The 16,708-nt window shown below is 34.6% G+C and overlaps 2 protein-coding genes and 1 pseudogene across 2 annotated transcripts; 2 read left to right on the plus strand and 1 right to left on the minus strand.

The window, feature by feature from the left end:
* The first annotated feature begins 1,333 nt into the window (after nt 1-1,333).
* LOC108812123 (sphingoid long-chain bases kinase 1) lies at nt 1,334-5,699 on the plus strand. Its single transcript, XM_056987745.1, has 9 exons — nt 1,334-1,514; nt 1,641-2,157; nt 2,245-2,607; nt 2,742-2,835; nt 2,951-2,988; nt 3,435-3,581; nt 3,696-3,795; nt 4,185-5,122; nt 5,209-5,699. Exons 2-9 carry the CDS (start codon nt 1,747-1,749, stop codon nt 5,353-5,355), a joined length of 2,238 nt encoding a protein of 745 aa, XP_056843725.1. The 5' UTR covers nt 1,334-1,514; nt 1,641-1,746; the 3' UTR covers nt 5,356-5,699.
* Nucleotides 5,700-5,920: 221 nt separating this feature from the next.
* On the plus strand, nt 5,921-6,671 carry LOC108812124 (ferredoxin-thioredoxin reductase subunit A1, chloroplastic). The gene has a single exon (XM_018584293.2). The coding sequence runs from the start codon at nt 6,039-6,041 to the stop codon at nt 6,501-6,503; it is 465 nt and encodes a 154-aa protein (XP_018439795.1). The 5' UTR covers nt 5,921-6,038; the 3' UTR covers nt 6,504-6,671.
* Nucleotides 6,672-15,344: 8,673 nt separating this feature from the next.
* Nucleotides 15,345-16,708, minus strand: part of LOC130495565 (F-box/LRR-repeat protein At5g63520-like) — a 1,561-nt pseudogene continuing 197 nt past the window's right edge.

The raw sequence follows: 16,708 nt of genomic DNA on the forward strand, positions 1-16,708 counted from the left end.
GTTACTAGTTGTACTAGTTATAGTCGTACTAATTGTACTAGTTAGAGTTGTACTAGTGGTACTAGTATTACTCTGCGTTCTTCGTTATCATGACTTCATACATAAAAGATGAAATTTGATCTTGAATAAGATAAAATTGATTAAATATGATTATAGGTTGATCAGTTTGAGATAGAAAAGAGAAAATCAGTAAATTATTGAAGAAATTTTTTGATTTTATTTCAAAGTAAAGAAGTGAAAGAAACATCAGAGGAGAGAAAGGAGAAAAGAAAGAAGAAGAATTAGGGTTAAACATCGGGTCGGGTTATGGGTAAGACAGGAATGGTATGCATGCGTAAATATCTTGAAATGTTTAGGTTATTTAGTTATTTTATCTACTTTTTTATTTAAATTTAAATTAAAATAAAATAAAATATACATGAGGTCATAAAGAGAATAGTTGTAGTCCATGTGGGTCACGAGAGAATTTGATTCTCACTTATGGTTGATTTCTTTTTTTTTCTTCTGGTCGAACTCTACGTTGAACGTATATATAACTTTTTTACTTTTGATTATTTTATGACATCTTTATGGGAATGGTTCCCCTTGATAAGAACCATCTTCCGTCTACCAAATTCTTCCACTAATCCTTCTCTAATCGTCCTTTTGATTAATCATAAAGTTATTATATACTAGCTACGCCATCAACTGAAATAAAATCGTCGTTTCTCAAAAGTTAATTAGTTTTAATTAAGCTAGTAAATATCTCGACAGCTAATCTAAAACCAATATTGTTAAGGATTGGGTTTGTTTTTTTTTGTTTTTTAAACTAAATTGTGTTTGTTCATTTGTTTGTTAATATACATATTCAGCATATTCGAAGGGATCTAGTAATGAAGACATGGTAAACTCAAACCACAGTAGTTCATCACCAATATCCATTATCATGTATTTCTTTTTCTAAATTTTGTATTATCGGTGGTTGACTCACTTATTAGTTTTATAGGTTTTTTTAATTAAAATATTAGTTGTGTTATGTCTCGTGTTTTTATAAAAATATAAATAAATACATCAGCAAATGGCTTTCAAAAGGATAGGATGATAGTATGTCTAACAGAATAAATGGTCCTCCCCCTATCACAAATATTTACAGTAACTAATTGAATCAAATTAATATATAGTTAGCTCAAATCTAACAACTGGAAATGAAAACATTATATACTTGAATTAAAATTAGTAATGGGAATATTAAGATTTATTTTGCAGAAACAGAAATGAAGAGGATAAAAAAATGGGTGGATAAAGTATAGAAAAATAGCGAAATGAACAAAATAAAATAAAATAAAATATACGTAGTGGAAATAAATCCGAAAGGAGGAAGGAAGGAGGAGGCCACAAGGTTTCTGTTTCGGCTGTGGAGTCATTATCCAAAATCTGAATCAAAAAGACTCGACTCATCTCCTCCATCATCGCCTTCTTCTCAGATCCTCCGATCCGCCGTCGTTTCATCACTTCTCCGCCAAGAGAGACTCAAGGTAACGACGAAATAGCTAATAAGCAGCTTCGCTCTCTCTCTCTCTCTCTTTTGGTTAAGCGACGATTAGTTTCCAGATTCATTCATCGAAATGCTAAATCGATCCTTGGTGCGAATCTTCTTATAGGGAAGGAAAGCTTCGAAATCGCGTAATCGGATCCGATTAGGATTTTAGGAATGGTTTCGTTGCTTTGAATCATCTCTGGAATCGTTCCGATTTAGCTTTCACGGATATGCAGAAGAGTGGTGGCGTGAATCGGACTCCTTCTTTAAAAGTATCCGTCCCTCAGGGACAACAACAGTCACTCAGACGCTTAGGACTCTGCTCTCAGATAGCCACGGGAGGATCTCAGCAGTCTTCCCCCGTCGTGTTCCCAGAGAAGCGTGGCGGCAAGAAGGTTAAGGCGTCTTCGCCAGAGGTGAAAGCAAAAGCTGATGAGCATCGGATTGATATAGGTGGAGGAGGAGGAGATGAGAAGTCTGATTTGTTAGGTAGTCTTGTTTACTCAGGGAAGCTTTTGTTGGATAAGAGAGGGAAAGATGATGCCGCTGACGTGTTTAACAAGAAATCAGTTGATGCAAGGCTTACTAGGAGAGCTTTGGTTTGGGCCTCTAACGTGCTACAGCTTGATGATGTTGTCTCGGTATAGTTTTTTTCTTTTTTTCTTGAAATCCTGGAGTAGTACACTTACAGAGTCAAGAAACTTATCTATGCTATTTTTTTTTGACAGTTGACGTACAATGTCGGTCTCAAGCATTTCACCGTGCATGCTTATCCTGTTGGTAAAGGTTGCTTCACGAAACCGAAGAGAAGCCGTAAAGATTTCCGTTTTGTTGCACCTAGTGTGGAGGAAGCTGTTCAGTGGGTGGCTAGTTTTGCTGATCAGCAGTGTTTTATCAACTGTTTGCCGCATCCTTTAGTCTCTAAGAAGAAACAGGGTTCGTCTGAATTGTTTTCGGTCCCTATTGATACTCCTCCTGAGTTGGTCTTCAGGTGTAAGAGTGCACCTAAGATGCTTGTCGTATTGAACCCTAGGTCAGGGCATGGACGATCTATCAAAGTTTTCAACGATGTAGTGGAGCCAATTTTTAAGGTATCCTTGTCCATCTTTTTTTTTTATTTGGATGTTGTAGCTTTAGTCTACATCATGATAGATTATGGAACTTTCGTAAAATAATTGCTTTTTTTTTTGTTTATCTTGTGTGTGATTTTGTGAACTCTTAACAGCTGGCCGGGATTAAGATGGAGGTTGTCAAAACAAATAAAGCGGGTCATGCGAGAGAGCTGGCTTCAACTGTCGACATTAGTTTATGCTCAGACGGTACCTATGCTTGGTCCATCACTGAATGATATGATTTACACATATCAGCTTCTAATATCTGTATCTTCATCTTAAATTTTTATTATTACTTATGAGATCTTGATAATTCATGCAGGTATCATTTGTGTTGGAGGTGACGGAATCATCAATGAGGTGTGAAAGTTAGCTTTTCTAAAATATGCTCATTGGTTTTATATTTTCTTTAGGAGTTAAGCTCGAGAATTGCTGTTCATGTTATACCAAACTGATTTTTCCTATCTGCTTTGTTACTTGCCCAAGTGCCGTGCTTCTGAAACAATTTTGTATTGAAACGGAACTTTACTGGTTTGTTTCAGCGTGCGTGCTCACGCCATTCGCAAGCATGCTGAATCATTTTAAGAGTTTAGTAACACTCTCACAACAGAGTGCTGCAGAACTTTGGGATGCATCTTATAGGGAATTACTTACTCGAAACACATGAGAATTTTCACTGTTGATTTGTCCTTCAATGTAGAAGTCTCTATGTAGATTAAGATGCATGGAAAATACAGCTTGATGTTAACCTCTCCTACTTTGGATGGAACTTTCATCTCATTGTCTGCCTCTTTCCAATGTTGCAGGTTCTTAATGGTCTGCTTACTCGAAGCAATCAGAAAGAAGGAGTTTCCATCCCAATTGGAATTGTTCCTGCTGGATCTGATAACTCATTAGTTTGGACTGTGCTTGGTGTTAGAGATCCTATTTCTGCAGCACTCTCTATTGTGAAGGTACTTGGATCTAATATCCTGTTGGCCCCTTATTTTGTTTTCCGGCCAGCATCATTCTTTGTCCTCTGCTTCATTTACTTTTCTCAGCACAAAGGAATTTTTTTTTTGGTTTAGGGTGGCCTAACAGCTACTGATGTTTTTGCTGTTGAATGGATTCACACGGGTGTGATACACTTTGGGATGACCGTCTCCTACTATGGTTTTGTTAGCGATGGTGAGTGGGAATATCTGTGTCCGTTGTCTTGTTAGAGCTTCCATTAATGAACAGTTTTTCAGGTGTTATCAGTTCCGGTTATGTATATCTAGCTTCTTTGTTCATTCCTGTGTCTGCAACTGTATCTTGCATGCATTTTGGAGGATAACTTTTTTATCTTCCTTATTATTCTAGTTTATTTTTTAAACACTGAACTCGTGCAAAATGCTAGAAATTTATGTCCATTTCATTTACGGTTCCCTCTTGTGTTTGATGTATGAGTTTGAGCTATGGATGCTATTTCGTATTTGAGCTATACCAGTACTTTCATGTTTATAATATTCGTCCCCTTCGCTTGCTATACCTAAACTGCATGGGTTTTAAACTGTTCTGTGATTGGTTATTTGCAGTTCTGGAGCTCTCCGAGAAATATCAAAAACGCTTTGGTCCTATGCGTTATTTAGTAGCTGGATTTCTCAAGTTCATGTGTTTGCCAAAGTACAGCTACGAAGTGGAATATCTTCCGGCGCAAAAAGAGGACCCAGAAGGCAAAACCAGACTTGAAAGGGAAGTTGTTGATATGCAAGATCTCTACACGGATGTAATGAGGAGATCAAGCAGAGAAGGATTGCCTAGAGCCTCTAGTTTATCAAGTCTCGACTCTATAATGTCCCCAAGCGCAGGCGAACTAGACACATGTAGCAGCACACATGCCAGCGCCGAGCCATCTGAATATGTTCGTGGAATAGATCCTAAAATGAAGCGCATGTCCTCCGGCAGAAGAGATATCGCAGCTGAGCCAGAGGTTATTCATCCTCAAGGACAGTCAACAACTCCTAGCTGGCCAAGGACAAGGTCAAAGTCAAGAACGGATAAAGGATGGATGGGGTTAACATCCGTGCAGGATCCTCCTCCAACTAGAAGTTCATGGGGAAACACCGGCGCTCACGACAGAGGAGATATTTCATCTACTGTATCCGACCCGGGTCCGATCTGGGACGCGGGGCCCAAATGGGACAGTGAACCATATGCTTGGGATTTAGAGAACTCGATCGAGCTGCCAGGTCCTCCGGAGGATATAGAGACAGGACTGCGGAATCAAAGCATGACACCGAGGTTCGAAAATAAATGGATTGCTAGAAAAGGACATTTCCTTGGGATCATGGTGTGTAACCACGCTTGTCGGACCGTGCAAAGCTCCCAAGTCGTGGCACCCAATTCAGAACATGACGATGGTACAATGGACATGCTATTGGTTCACGGGTGTGGAAGAATGAGGTTGATTAGGTTTTTTATCCTTCTGCAAACCGGTCGACACCTCTCGCTTCCATACGTAGAGTGTGTAAAGGTAACTCTTTTTTCTTCCTTGTGCTAGTGTTAAAGCCTCGACGAGAGTGTGGTTTGATCAAAATGCAATTGAAAAAATTGAATCAGGTGAAGTCGGTGAAGATAAAGGCGGGAAAGCAGACGCATGATAGTTGTGGTATAGACGGAGAGCTGTTTGCATTGAATGGAGAAGTGATATCGACGATGCTACCGGAACAATGCAGATTGATCGGTAATGCTCCTGAACGACATTAGTAGTTATATTAAAATCTCATCAAATTATGTGGATGGAAAGAGAAGAGTCCAGGTGGTGTCTGTAGGTTTCTTTTTTTTGGGGTGTTGTTTTTGATCTGGTCGGCGGCGTCAATAGCTCTGTGAAAAGAGGAATAAGTACCATCCTTCCCTTTTGTAATCCATAAGTTCCCTAAACCCCTAAACCTTTTGTGTATTCTTTTATCCTTTTCTTCGTGTGTGTTTTGAAATATATATATAGATATGTACCATAAAACATGGGTTATCCGACAATGGTTCGTGTGTTTCGCTTGAATTTGTCAACCGGTTTGGTTATAATGTATACTACTTGTAGATGCCTTTTATCATACACATTGGTAGTGAGTGATCTCACATCTTAATGCCCAAGCCACTAAACACTTGTACATGAGAAAATATCATCGTTACACTTTATATTCTGCAGCAGCATTCCTATCAGCCGCACGTTCCTGATCCCGTGAAATTATCGCATTGTCTTTTTCAAAGGACACGTGTGTCTTAGTATTCACTCTTATCCATTTAATTTCCTAAACCTTTTTATTAGTGTATCACTTTTATTACAGAACAGAGAAAACGAAACAGTTGTTTATTTTTTCCGACAGATTGATTCCACTTTCCCAAATCTTCTACCAAACACACATATTCTCCTCTCTCGGCGGCACTCAGGTATGAGTAGCCCCATCGCTTTGTCACCGGCCTTCTCCGCCGCCGTTCTCCCTCCGTCCTCACACGGGCTCAAATCTTGCATCGTCTCGCCTCTCGCCTCTCAATCTCGAATCAAACGAACCAGCTCGAGAAGAGCTTCCACGATGACGGTTCGATGCGACGTAGCTGTGTCAGTGAACGCAGAGGAGGCCGAGCTTTCGGAAGAAGAGATCGAAGCGAAAGGAAAGGTGGGATCTTTGGTCAGAGTGACTGCGCCGCTGAAGGTTTACCACGTGAACCGCGTCCCGGAGATTGATTTGGAAGGGATGGAAGGTAAGCTCAAGGACTACGTCGCCGTGTGGAAAGGGAAAAGAATATCAGCTAATCTTCCTTACAGGGTCGAGTTCTTCAAAGAGGTTGAAGGTCGTGGTCCTGTTAAGTTCGTCGCTCATCTCAAGGAAGACGAGTTCGAGTTCATCGAACCATGATGATGAAAAACAACAAAAGGCAACATTGTTTCTTTCTCTCACTCTCTGTTGTTCTTTTGTTTTACTGAAAAACTTGGGAGTGGAGAATGATTTGTATGTACTGAGAATATACTGATGTATGTGTATGTATACCTTTAGCAATCATATACATAATCAGCTCTTCACCTCTCCCATTTGTTATCATTGATTCATCTATTCCCTTAATCTCGTTACTGATTTCTTAGAGTTGCTTGGATTGGAAGAGACGAAAGTTGGATCTTTGATATAGTTCATAAGCGGAATTTAGTTTGTGATTGTTTTAAACTCTTCCTTGTCAAGATCAAGTTCCAACTTGTGGGAAGTTTGCAATTCAGACTAGCTAGGCATCATTTAAAATGTAGAAAATGTTTGATCTTGATACATGTATAGACTTCATCGTCTTAGTCTACAAGATTTGGAGTTTGCAACTGAGTCTAGCTAGAAATGTAGAAGATGTTGGATCTTAATCACGACGGCAAGGGTAGTAGTAGATTCAGGGTTTTTGGGGATAACAATGATTCTACTAGATTTGAGTTTGGACTTGAGACTAAAATCGTCGAGAAAGTAATATGTTGTCTCATCCAGTGGGGTGGGGTGGAGTGAAAATTGTACCGTTTTTATTGTTGATTACATGTTCATTGCCCAACGCTCTGCTTTTTTTTTTCTAATGTGGATTTGTTTCCAAGGGGAGTCTAAAGCTGATTCTTTACAAAGTTAACCATAAGAGTTTGGAAGGCTAGATCATCCCCCGAGTTAGTTGTTTCTCCTTGTACACTCTTAGCTTTGTCTTTGCGTTGGGGAAGCAGAAATCTCTGATTTGCTCTAACCTTTGTGTGTGTAGAGAGAGGGACACAAAGAGAGAGAAGCCATATGGGTTGGTCTTCTAACTATTATTCTTATATGAATACTACCTAGAGTTTCAGCTAAAGATACATGTTCAGTGTTCTGCTATTATTATTAACACATCAACATAATTTTTAGTGGTTTTTCGGGAAAACAGTCATTTCATACCTAACATATCGCAATATGTTCAATTCATACCCGACTTATATGACCGTGCCAAAATATACCTAAATATATATGGATGTGCCAAAACATACCCGACTTATATTTTTTTGGCAAAATCATATAGTAGTCGCCACATCAGCTGCCTTGTCATCTATTTTTGTTTGCGTGGATGCAACGTCAGCTAATTTTGCTGGCAAATGTGCCATGTATATAAATTATTAAAAAACTAAATAAATTTGTTATAAAAATAAAATTTTATAATTTTTTATTATTTAGTAAAATTAATAAAAATTAATTAATTAAATTTAAATCTTATATAAGAGATATATTCGTAAATATTTTGATCCTATACAAAAAAACGTCCTAATAAGAGTTATATATGTATTGTAATGATTCAAATCTAATGCTAGTTTGCAGACGCGTTACTCTTGATTAATTATGATTGTGTTAATCTAAAATTTATAATGTAAATAACATACCCATAATTAATAAAGCGTAATATGATTTATTTTTACCCTTGATTAATAAAACGTAACATAATTTATTTTTACGCTTTTCTAATCATGGGTATGTTATTTACATTTGAAAAGATTAGATTAAATGTAAATAACATACCCATGATTAATAAAGCGTAACATGATTCATTTTTACGCTTTATTAATCATGGATATATTATTTACATTTAAAAATTTAGATTAACACAACTATGATTAATCAAGAATAACATGTCTTCAACACTTGCATTGGATTTAAATCATTAAAATACATATATAACTCTTATAAGAACGGTTTTTGATATAATCGAAATCTCTTATATAAGATTTGAATTTAATTAATTAATTACTTTTTTGTTAATTTTACTAAATAATATAAAATAAAAATTTTATTTTCTAAAAATTTATTTTTATAACAAAAAAAAAATTAGCTGACGTTACATCCACGCGAGCAAAAATAGATGACATGGCAGCTGATGTGGTGACTGGTATATAATTTTCCAAAAAAATAAGTTGGGTATGTTTTGGCACAGCCATATAAATTCAGGTATGTTTTGGCACGGCCATATAAGTCAGGTATGAATTAAACATATCGCGATATGTTGGGTATGAAATGGCCGTTTTCCCGTTTCTTGGGTCTCATCTTCGATCTTCAATCTCATGTTCTGCGTTATTAATTTTGTGAGATGCTCCATTAAGGCCCATTAAGTTAGTGAATTCGGCCCAGAAATAAGAAGAAATGGGGTTGAACAAAAACTAAGTCAACAAAGGAACAAAGAACATATAGTCAACTTTCTCCTATAAATAGAGAGGATTTCGCTTAGGAATATTTCACAAACATACATCAACTCAGTAGATAATTAAAGTTTATACTTATAGATTTATCATGTTAAACATTGTTATTAACAAATTCATCGTTTTTGTAGCCGATTTCGCCACACTTTTAATTGCAACTAATCATGATTTTTATAATCAACATTTCCAGATAACTTACCATCTGTATATTTTCGAACACATCAAATTCATATTCAACCGTTTTTACCGAGCAAGAAGGATTCCAATTTAAATCTTGAATATATAAGTAAAATTGTTTCAAGTTTCACTCTGAAGAAAGTTCTTAACCTTAACTTAACTTAGGGTAGCTCATAGCTGATAGATGCCAAACCAAATGTAAAACATTTAAAGAAGAGGAAGAAGAAAGAAAAGACTAAATTAAGACATAATAAAAACAAAACTTGGAAAAAGGGCATTCTCTAAAAACTGCAATAAACCAACCGACTGGAGATTACTTGAGAAAATGAAATTGCCAAAACCATGTAACGGTATTGTCATCAACTACCTAATAAAAACAAAACTATTCCTTTGTATGAACATAAGAAAATACAACACAATTGTTTTCTGATATAATAAAACGAGTTTTTTAAAAAAAAAGGAGAAATTGACTGTGAAGTAGCAAACCTCTGCTCTGCGTTACGTTAAGAGACAACGACCATACATGACTAATGGCTTTTGCTGTACAACTTACCCTTCTACACCTCTTCGTATCCTCCTCTTTTATTCCCAAACCAAAGTCGTTCACTTTCGTTTGTCTCTTTTGTAGATTTAGATTCTCTTCTTGGATCCTACTTTTTCTTTATCTCAATTTTATTGAGCAAAATATTCTAGCTAGTTTAAACAATTTGTATGAACTTAAACACAATACGAAAAGAAGAAAATACAACCATCAATTCAAATTTTGGCTAGGATGTAAATTATTCCCCATGGACTTGAGATGCATGTAAGTAACGTAATGTTTTGTGGCATTAAACTTACGTCTGGTGAACAGTCTTATATATGTCAAATATTAGCTCCCACCTGTAATTCAATGCCTGATGAAACTGTATAGTCTTATAGTATGCATGTGATTCTCTGAAGAATGGATGTAATAATCATAAAGTGTAAATAAATAAATAAATAAGCGAGAGGTCAACATCAATTCTCCCTCTTGGTACAACAAAGATAGATACTGCTTTTTATAAGTAGTCGTCCTCCTTCACGTTGACTTTATTTACACTCTTTTCACTTTGCAGCTCTCTCTATCCTATCTTTGGGCGACCCCTCCAGAAAAGAAGAAGAAAATATGGGATGCATGGAGCTTGGGAAGAAAAAGAAGAAGCTGATAAGAAGCATTTTGTGGAGAATCAAAGCGAAGGTTAAGAAGATGAGATCACCAAGAGACAAGAATAAGAAGCAGACCAGTTCAACTATGATCCTCTTAGCTATTCTCTTAACTTCGACTCTCCTTAAACCGAATATATGTCTTCTTTCTGTTTTCTTCTTCTTCTCCATATCAGCTGTGCGGTATTTTTATATGTATGTTTCTAATTCTAGGTATTTGTTTCTTCTTCTATGACTATGTATTAGGTTTCTATTAAGTTATTAACGTATTGTTTAAGTTCATCATCTTCCCTAAATTTAATTTCCAGTGTATTAGGTTTCTATTAACATATTGTTTAAGTTCATCAAATCTAGTGTTTTACTTCTTTAACTGAAAATATGATAATTATATAGTTTGAGTGATATTAAACTGTATTCGTTATATAAAATGTTTATTTTTTTCATTATGGAGGTAAAAGGTTAGTCTATAATCTCCCAATGATATCATACACTGTAAGAAACACAGAGAGAGAGAGTTTCTAATACACATAGTCACCTATCTAATCATGTTGACTTAAGATTCATTAATTATCAGTAGAAAAATGAAGAGAGAGTTAAGACAATTGAACCATTAGATATTCCGCAAAAGCCATCCTAACTTGGATTATAGTCGTATAGATATCTACCGTGGTCTTCATAGCCATTTAGTCTTTATTACATGCATGTTTATATATTTACTATAAATATTATAAGCTATAACACAAAAGGGAGACTAGACTTGAAAAAAAAAGAGAGAGGGAAAGAGAGGGTCTGAGATTCTCTGAGGTGGGCACAGTAAGCAAGAAGTGGTAAATTCACCTTCCCATCACCCTAAAAACCCTAAATGTCTTCTCAGCTCTGCAACACCCCACATGGCTATCTTACTTCACAGCCTTTTTTCAGATCTTTACCGTTATGCACACACGGTGCTAATTTTACTATTTTTTATCTAACCACGTTTTAATCTAAATTTAGTCATGTGCATATAAAAAAAATTAAAGTTATGTTTCTCATTATATAAGTTTTGTATTGGAGGGCACTATACAAAAGCCCTTAGCTTTAATTTTTTTTTTTTTTTTTTTGGTCATAAAACTTAAGAGCAGTCTTAAGGACAGCACTTATTTAAAGACTTTTCCCTGCTTTTCTCTCTCGTCATCTCCCCTTCACCCTTAAGGGCTTCCCAATAATGATGGTCTTAGAGCATCATAATCAGTCAAGTTTACTGGTCTTTTAGCTATATAAGTATACTAGGTAACACGATGTTTTGGTACATGTAAACATGTCATGTAAATGCTGATGAGTATAAAAATTAGACCACTGTAATTCTCCTTACATAATCCCTCTTGTCACGGCCAAAATGCTTTAATCAAATGCATGCAGTCATACAGACAATGTGATCTTTGGTTGTATCTTTTTAGGCATATAATGAAATGATTTGATTAAATGAATCCAGGAGGTTAAATTAATATTGCAAGCTCAAGGTATTAGTAATTAACTTTCTTGGGGGCATATAAGTCGTGTGTTTCTTGAGGAGAAAATTGTCGCTGACCAACTCGATTCCCATTTTTGGCCAAAATGTATTTTTACTGAATATATTCATCTTACTAGTATATTTCTTATAAAAACTGACTAGAGCTAAAACTAGGTGCGAGAGCCATTGTTTTCATAATTGCTTAATTGAATGTTGAGACTAAAATCAATATATACCGGAATAAGGTTATAAAATGTAAGTGGGCCAATACTTTCATAACTTTCACATCTCCCCGTTTCAAAACTTCATCAAGAACACACTCGATTTACAGTTTCAACTCAGCTTAATGTGGGAATATTTAATACATTGAAACCTGATTGAAACCTTAAATGGATTGTGAGTACATTTGGAAACCAAATTATTATTTATATGTTACTCTTCTACTTATTAAACAAATTCTTTACTTCCTGATCTATAAAGACTAGGTTTCTCCCTATACCGAAACCATCTAAACATCAAAATCTAAACCAAAAACGAAAAGATATCTAACTAGTAAGAAAGATGGGTAGAAAATTTATTGTCTCCAGTGATCTTAGCCGTAATCCTTTGTGCTGTCACTCAAGGTGAAGCCCAACTCCAGATGCCACTGACGATTCCTGGATTTTTTACCCCTGATTCACCTGTTAATCTGATAAAATGTTGGTGTCTCTCTTCAGTGTCGAGGATGTGTACTTGAAATCTCTAAGTCAATTTTCTTCAGAAAAATTTGAAAATGTTGAAGCAGCATGTTGCAAAGCATTCTCAACTTTAGACGCAAATTGTTGGCCTCACATGTTTCCACTGAATCCAATTCTTTCCACCTCTTCTCAAGGACAATTGTGCTGGCACTCTAGATTTGTAGAGTATTCTCTACTCTCTAGCTATAAGAATTTTATGTTTTAGTTTTATTTTGTTTGGCAAAATACGAACTTATATCTATCTTTTGACTATGAATATCCTCAATAATTTAAAAGCTCTTAGTAATCATCAATCATAAGTTTTAAACTTATGCTTGTGAGACACAAAATTAAGAATGTGATTTAAGAAAAAAATTGTGTTAGACAAAAGTCTTGGTCTGGAATAGGTGAAGCTGCGTAAATAATTAATACTCCCTCTGTTTCATTAAAGTTCGTTTACCGTTTTACTTGTGCACACGGATTAAAAAAGCATTTAGTTTTGCATATTTTAATATAAAAGCATCATTACGATAATAATTCACCAATAGAAAAATAGAATGGAGAATAAAGTTAATAAATTTTGCATTGAAACTCTAAAACGACACTATTTTGCAACGAAAAAAAAATTCCTCTAAAACGACACTTAATATGAAACGGAGGGAGTAGTATATTAAAACTACTTAAAATAAATAAAAATTATTCTTGTGTTTTAAAAATTATAATTAAAGTTAATCTAAGTAGTAGTTAAGTCTACCTAAAATTTTCTAGTTGATTTAATATTATGGATGATTTTTAGTTTATAGATCCTACTGCCTAAATAATAAAAACTAGATCATCACCCGCTCGACCGAGCGGAGTCATTTTTTTTATCTTGTTTTTACTAAATGTATACATGATCGCCAATGTGTATTAATATAAAATTTTGATAAATAACAATGTACTACTAATGTACTTAAGTAAGCAATGTGTTAATTACTAAATTTGATTTTAAATTTTATAATAACGTAAAAGTAGATTTTTTCTGTATTATTTAAAATATATAGTGCTATATATTTTGTATTTCAACATTTATCATACAAAACTTATATTGGGGGATATATTTATATGAAAATATGTGTAACATAATATATTTATATATTATATATAACTATGCACACCCGCACGGTTTATATTTTAAAATGTGTATTCTATATTGTTTAGTTTTATGTACGTATCGAGTTTGTATAATTCAATTTTGTGTTTAAAGAACAATATCAAAACTGTCTTTCGTATGTAAAAATAACATTTTGCAAGCACGAGTTGTGTCTTTTTATTGTAACACAAAATTTTATATAAAACTTATGTTTTTGTACATTACGAAATTTAATTTTTTAAAATAATTATTACGTAATTTCAAAGCGAATTTGTATCTCTGAGGTCTAATATATTTTGTGTGTAATGGTTCAAAGCATTTTCGATATATATTATATTCATTTGTTTGTTTTTAGTATTATTTGTATAAGTATAATACTATACAATATTACTATATTCTATACAATATATGAAGCTATGTGTGTATTTGTTTTAGAAAGTAGATTAGGGCCAACGTAGTTATAAGATAGTCATATCTTTATGTGTGTGTCTATGACTTATCTAACCTAATGTTATTCACTACTAAAAATTAATATGGCCAATGAAAATATACTGATCAATTAAAATGAATGTATAAGGTATTATAGAACGAATAATTTTTTTAGTATTCTTAGTATAATATCTTATTTAAATCGACATGTAATAAATGTAAAAATCATATATGGAATATGGACAAAAAGAAGAATTGTATTTAAGAAAAATACATCAATGCAAAATTATGACTATGGTACGTAATATATATAAAGAATGAGACATTTAATTTAAATAGTTAGGTCCACTTTTAAAAATCCACCTAGAAGAAGTTGTAATGTTCCTGTTTTAATAAGATAGATGTATAATAATTTATAACTTAAAAAAACGTTTTGTTTGTTGTACTTTTTAGAGAAAGAAAAACTAATTACGACTGGCAAAAATTAGTAGAAATCTGTAAATTTAAAAATAAAGTTACACCATAATTTGTTCTTATGATTTAAAAATAAATAAAGCTTAAAAAGGTAAGATAAAATGCAAATGTGAAATTATGTTAAAATGTAAGTATAACTATATAGCCTGAAACAAAATTAAATTTATAAAACTAAACCAAAGATATAGTCATAGATTTTTAATCTTTTTTTGAAAAAGATATAGTCTTAGATGGTAAGGTTTTTATATATCATTTATGAGGTTAAAAGCAGTATTTTGTTGGCTTAAATATGCTAAGAATTTGTTTTAGCCATATCCTTATTTAGTAATAAAAAGGCATAATAAATGTTTATTATATATATTCAAACGTTAACAATGAGAGAAGGCAATTAAAAAACACGCAATAATAATGTGAATGAATTGATAAGTACCTAAATAAAACTTGGCAAATTAGCAACCCACTCACCATTAATTATCTTTATTCAAAAAATTAGTAATTCACTAAAACATTAGCAATTCTGTCTTCGCTATGCTTTTCAAGCAGTGATGTATGGAGTCTGGCGAGAACGTATAGAGTAAACATAGTGAGAAATTGTTGTCTGTGGAGGTGGAAAGAAAATGACAGATAAGGAAATAAGAAATAAGCTGAGTTATTGAAATCCAAGAGAATGAAAGGATGGAAGATGTTTTGCAACTCTGGTTTGCAACTAGAGTTTGATTAGCTTTCTTATCAAATTCAGTTTGTATAGATTTTCCAGTTTAATCATGGGTAGCAAAAACATTTTGTAGAAAGGCTTTTTCTGAGGAATACAATTTAACATTCTTTCAAAAAAAAAAGTTAGCAATTCAGTAAACCATTTTTTTGAAACATTAATAATCTTTATTCAACGTAAAAAAATGCAGCTAACTAACCCTCCCCACAGTACATGCATAATAGAGAAGAGAACCTCAGCCTCTGTCATCATCACTTACAATCTAATCACTTGTAAACGAGACATGTTAGGATTAAGAACATGCATACGAGACAATAAGATACACAGAACTAACAACATGAAGACATCTCCGACTGCTAGTTTCTTCCTCTCCTCCACGAAAAAGCCTCTTCCGATCTCACCGTCACAGAATACACCACCAAAACCGCAACTCCGGGAAGTTCTCCAAAACGGGCGAGCTGTCTGCGTTTGGACGACCAAAGAAGGAGTCACCACGTCCACTATCAGCGAAAACAAAACCTCCAACAACTTGCTGTTTATTCGGTTTGGACACGATGTCTCTAAGCTGCGAAGATACATCACTCAGTGATTTCAGCCACTTGACATCAGGGATGTAAACTTGCATATGGTCACCCGTTTTGATTCCAGCGCCTTTGAGTGCAAGATACTGTTCATCGGCTCTGAATAAACCAAAAAAAAAACAAAAAAGTCATAAAACGGGTCAAAAGGAAACTCATTCATGTAAATGAATCTTTACCCCAGAACACTTGATGAAACACAAGTGAGCAATGATCTCTGGCTTCTGCTCCAAACCAACTGAGTATTTTCTTCTTTTTAATCACTCCAATGTATGGATCAGCCACCTGGAGCGGGTTTCCTAACTGGATTTTCACATCATTTTAGCATACCAAGTCGTGAGAATAAGATAAATGGTTTTCAGATGCGTACGGACCTGATTTACTTCTATTGTCATCTAGAATCTGTTCTCCATTGAGAACCTCTGCTTTCTCAACACTTTCTTTTTTGCAGTCATAAGTGTAGCAGGCCCAGTAGGCGGAGTACTAGGCAGAGAAGTAAGAGACCTTAGCGACCTTGTACCGTCAAATCAACCGTGAGATTCCTCTTGACATTGCAGTGTGAAACTGAACTCTTCCAGCATCTGCTTCATTTAGTAGGCACACAACAAAATGTTTTCTTGGTTTTATTTTCAAGTAGATGATATTAAAAAAGAAAACAGACACTAATTACCAACGGGTCTGTGTCTATCTCTTGCGAAGATTAGACATGCAAGAACTCTGAATCTTGCCTTCATGCAACTCAACATTTGTTAATTCATTAGCTCGTTTATGTAAAACTACTCCCCTTTGAGCACCGACGATAATGTTTCTGCAGGCATGCATAGTCTGCAATACCAAACCAAATTAAACTCAACAATAATAGCAAGAATGAATAATTTTGGTTCTGAAAAAAAATGTAACCATAAGGCAGAGTTACTCATACCCAATTTCGAATGATAGGTTCTGTGGCATGAGCATCCTCCTACAAAACACACACATAAGCATAGAAATTGAATACG

This window comes from Raphanus sativus, chromosome 6, assembly GCF_000801105.2.
Source record: "Raphanus sativus cultivar WK10039 chromosome 6, ASM80110v3, whole genome shotgun sequence".
NCBI lineage: Eukaryota > Viridiplantae > Streptophyta > Magnoliopsida > Brassicales > Brassicaceae > Raphanus > Raphanus sativus.

What these genes read in the sequence shown, in the direction of transcription:
- LOC108812124 (XM_018584293.2), top strand. Translation starts at nt 6,039, where the DNA reads ATGAGTAGCCCCATCGCTTTGTCACCGGCCTTCTCCGCCGCCGTTCTC.
- LOC108812123 (XM_056987745.1), top strand. Translation starts at nt 1,747, where the DNA reads ATGCAGAAGAGTGGTGGCGTGAATCGGACTCCTTCTTTAAAAGTATCC. An exon ending in GTGACGGAATCATCAATGAG is followed by an intron (nt 2,989 to 3,434) that starts GTGTGAAAGTTA and finishes CCAATGTTGCAG; the next exon opens with GTTCTTAATGGTCTGCTTAC. An exon ending in CATACGTAGAGTGTGTAAAG is followed by an intron (nt 5,123 to 5,208) that starts GTAACTCTTTTT and finishes AAATTGAATCAG; the next exon opens with GTGAAGTCGGTGAAGATAAA.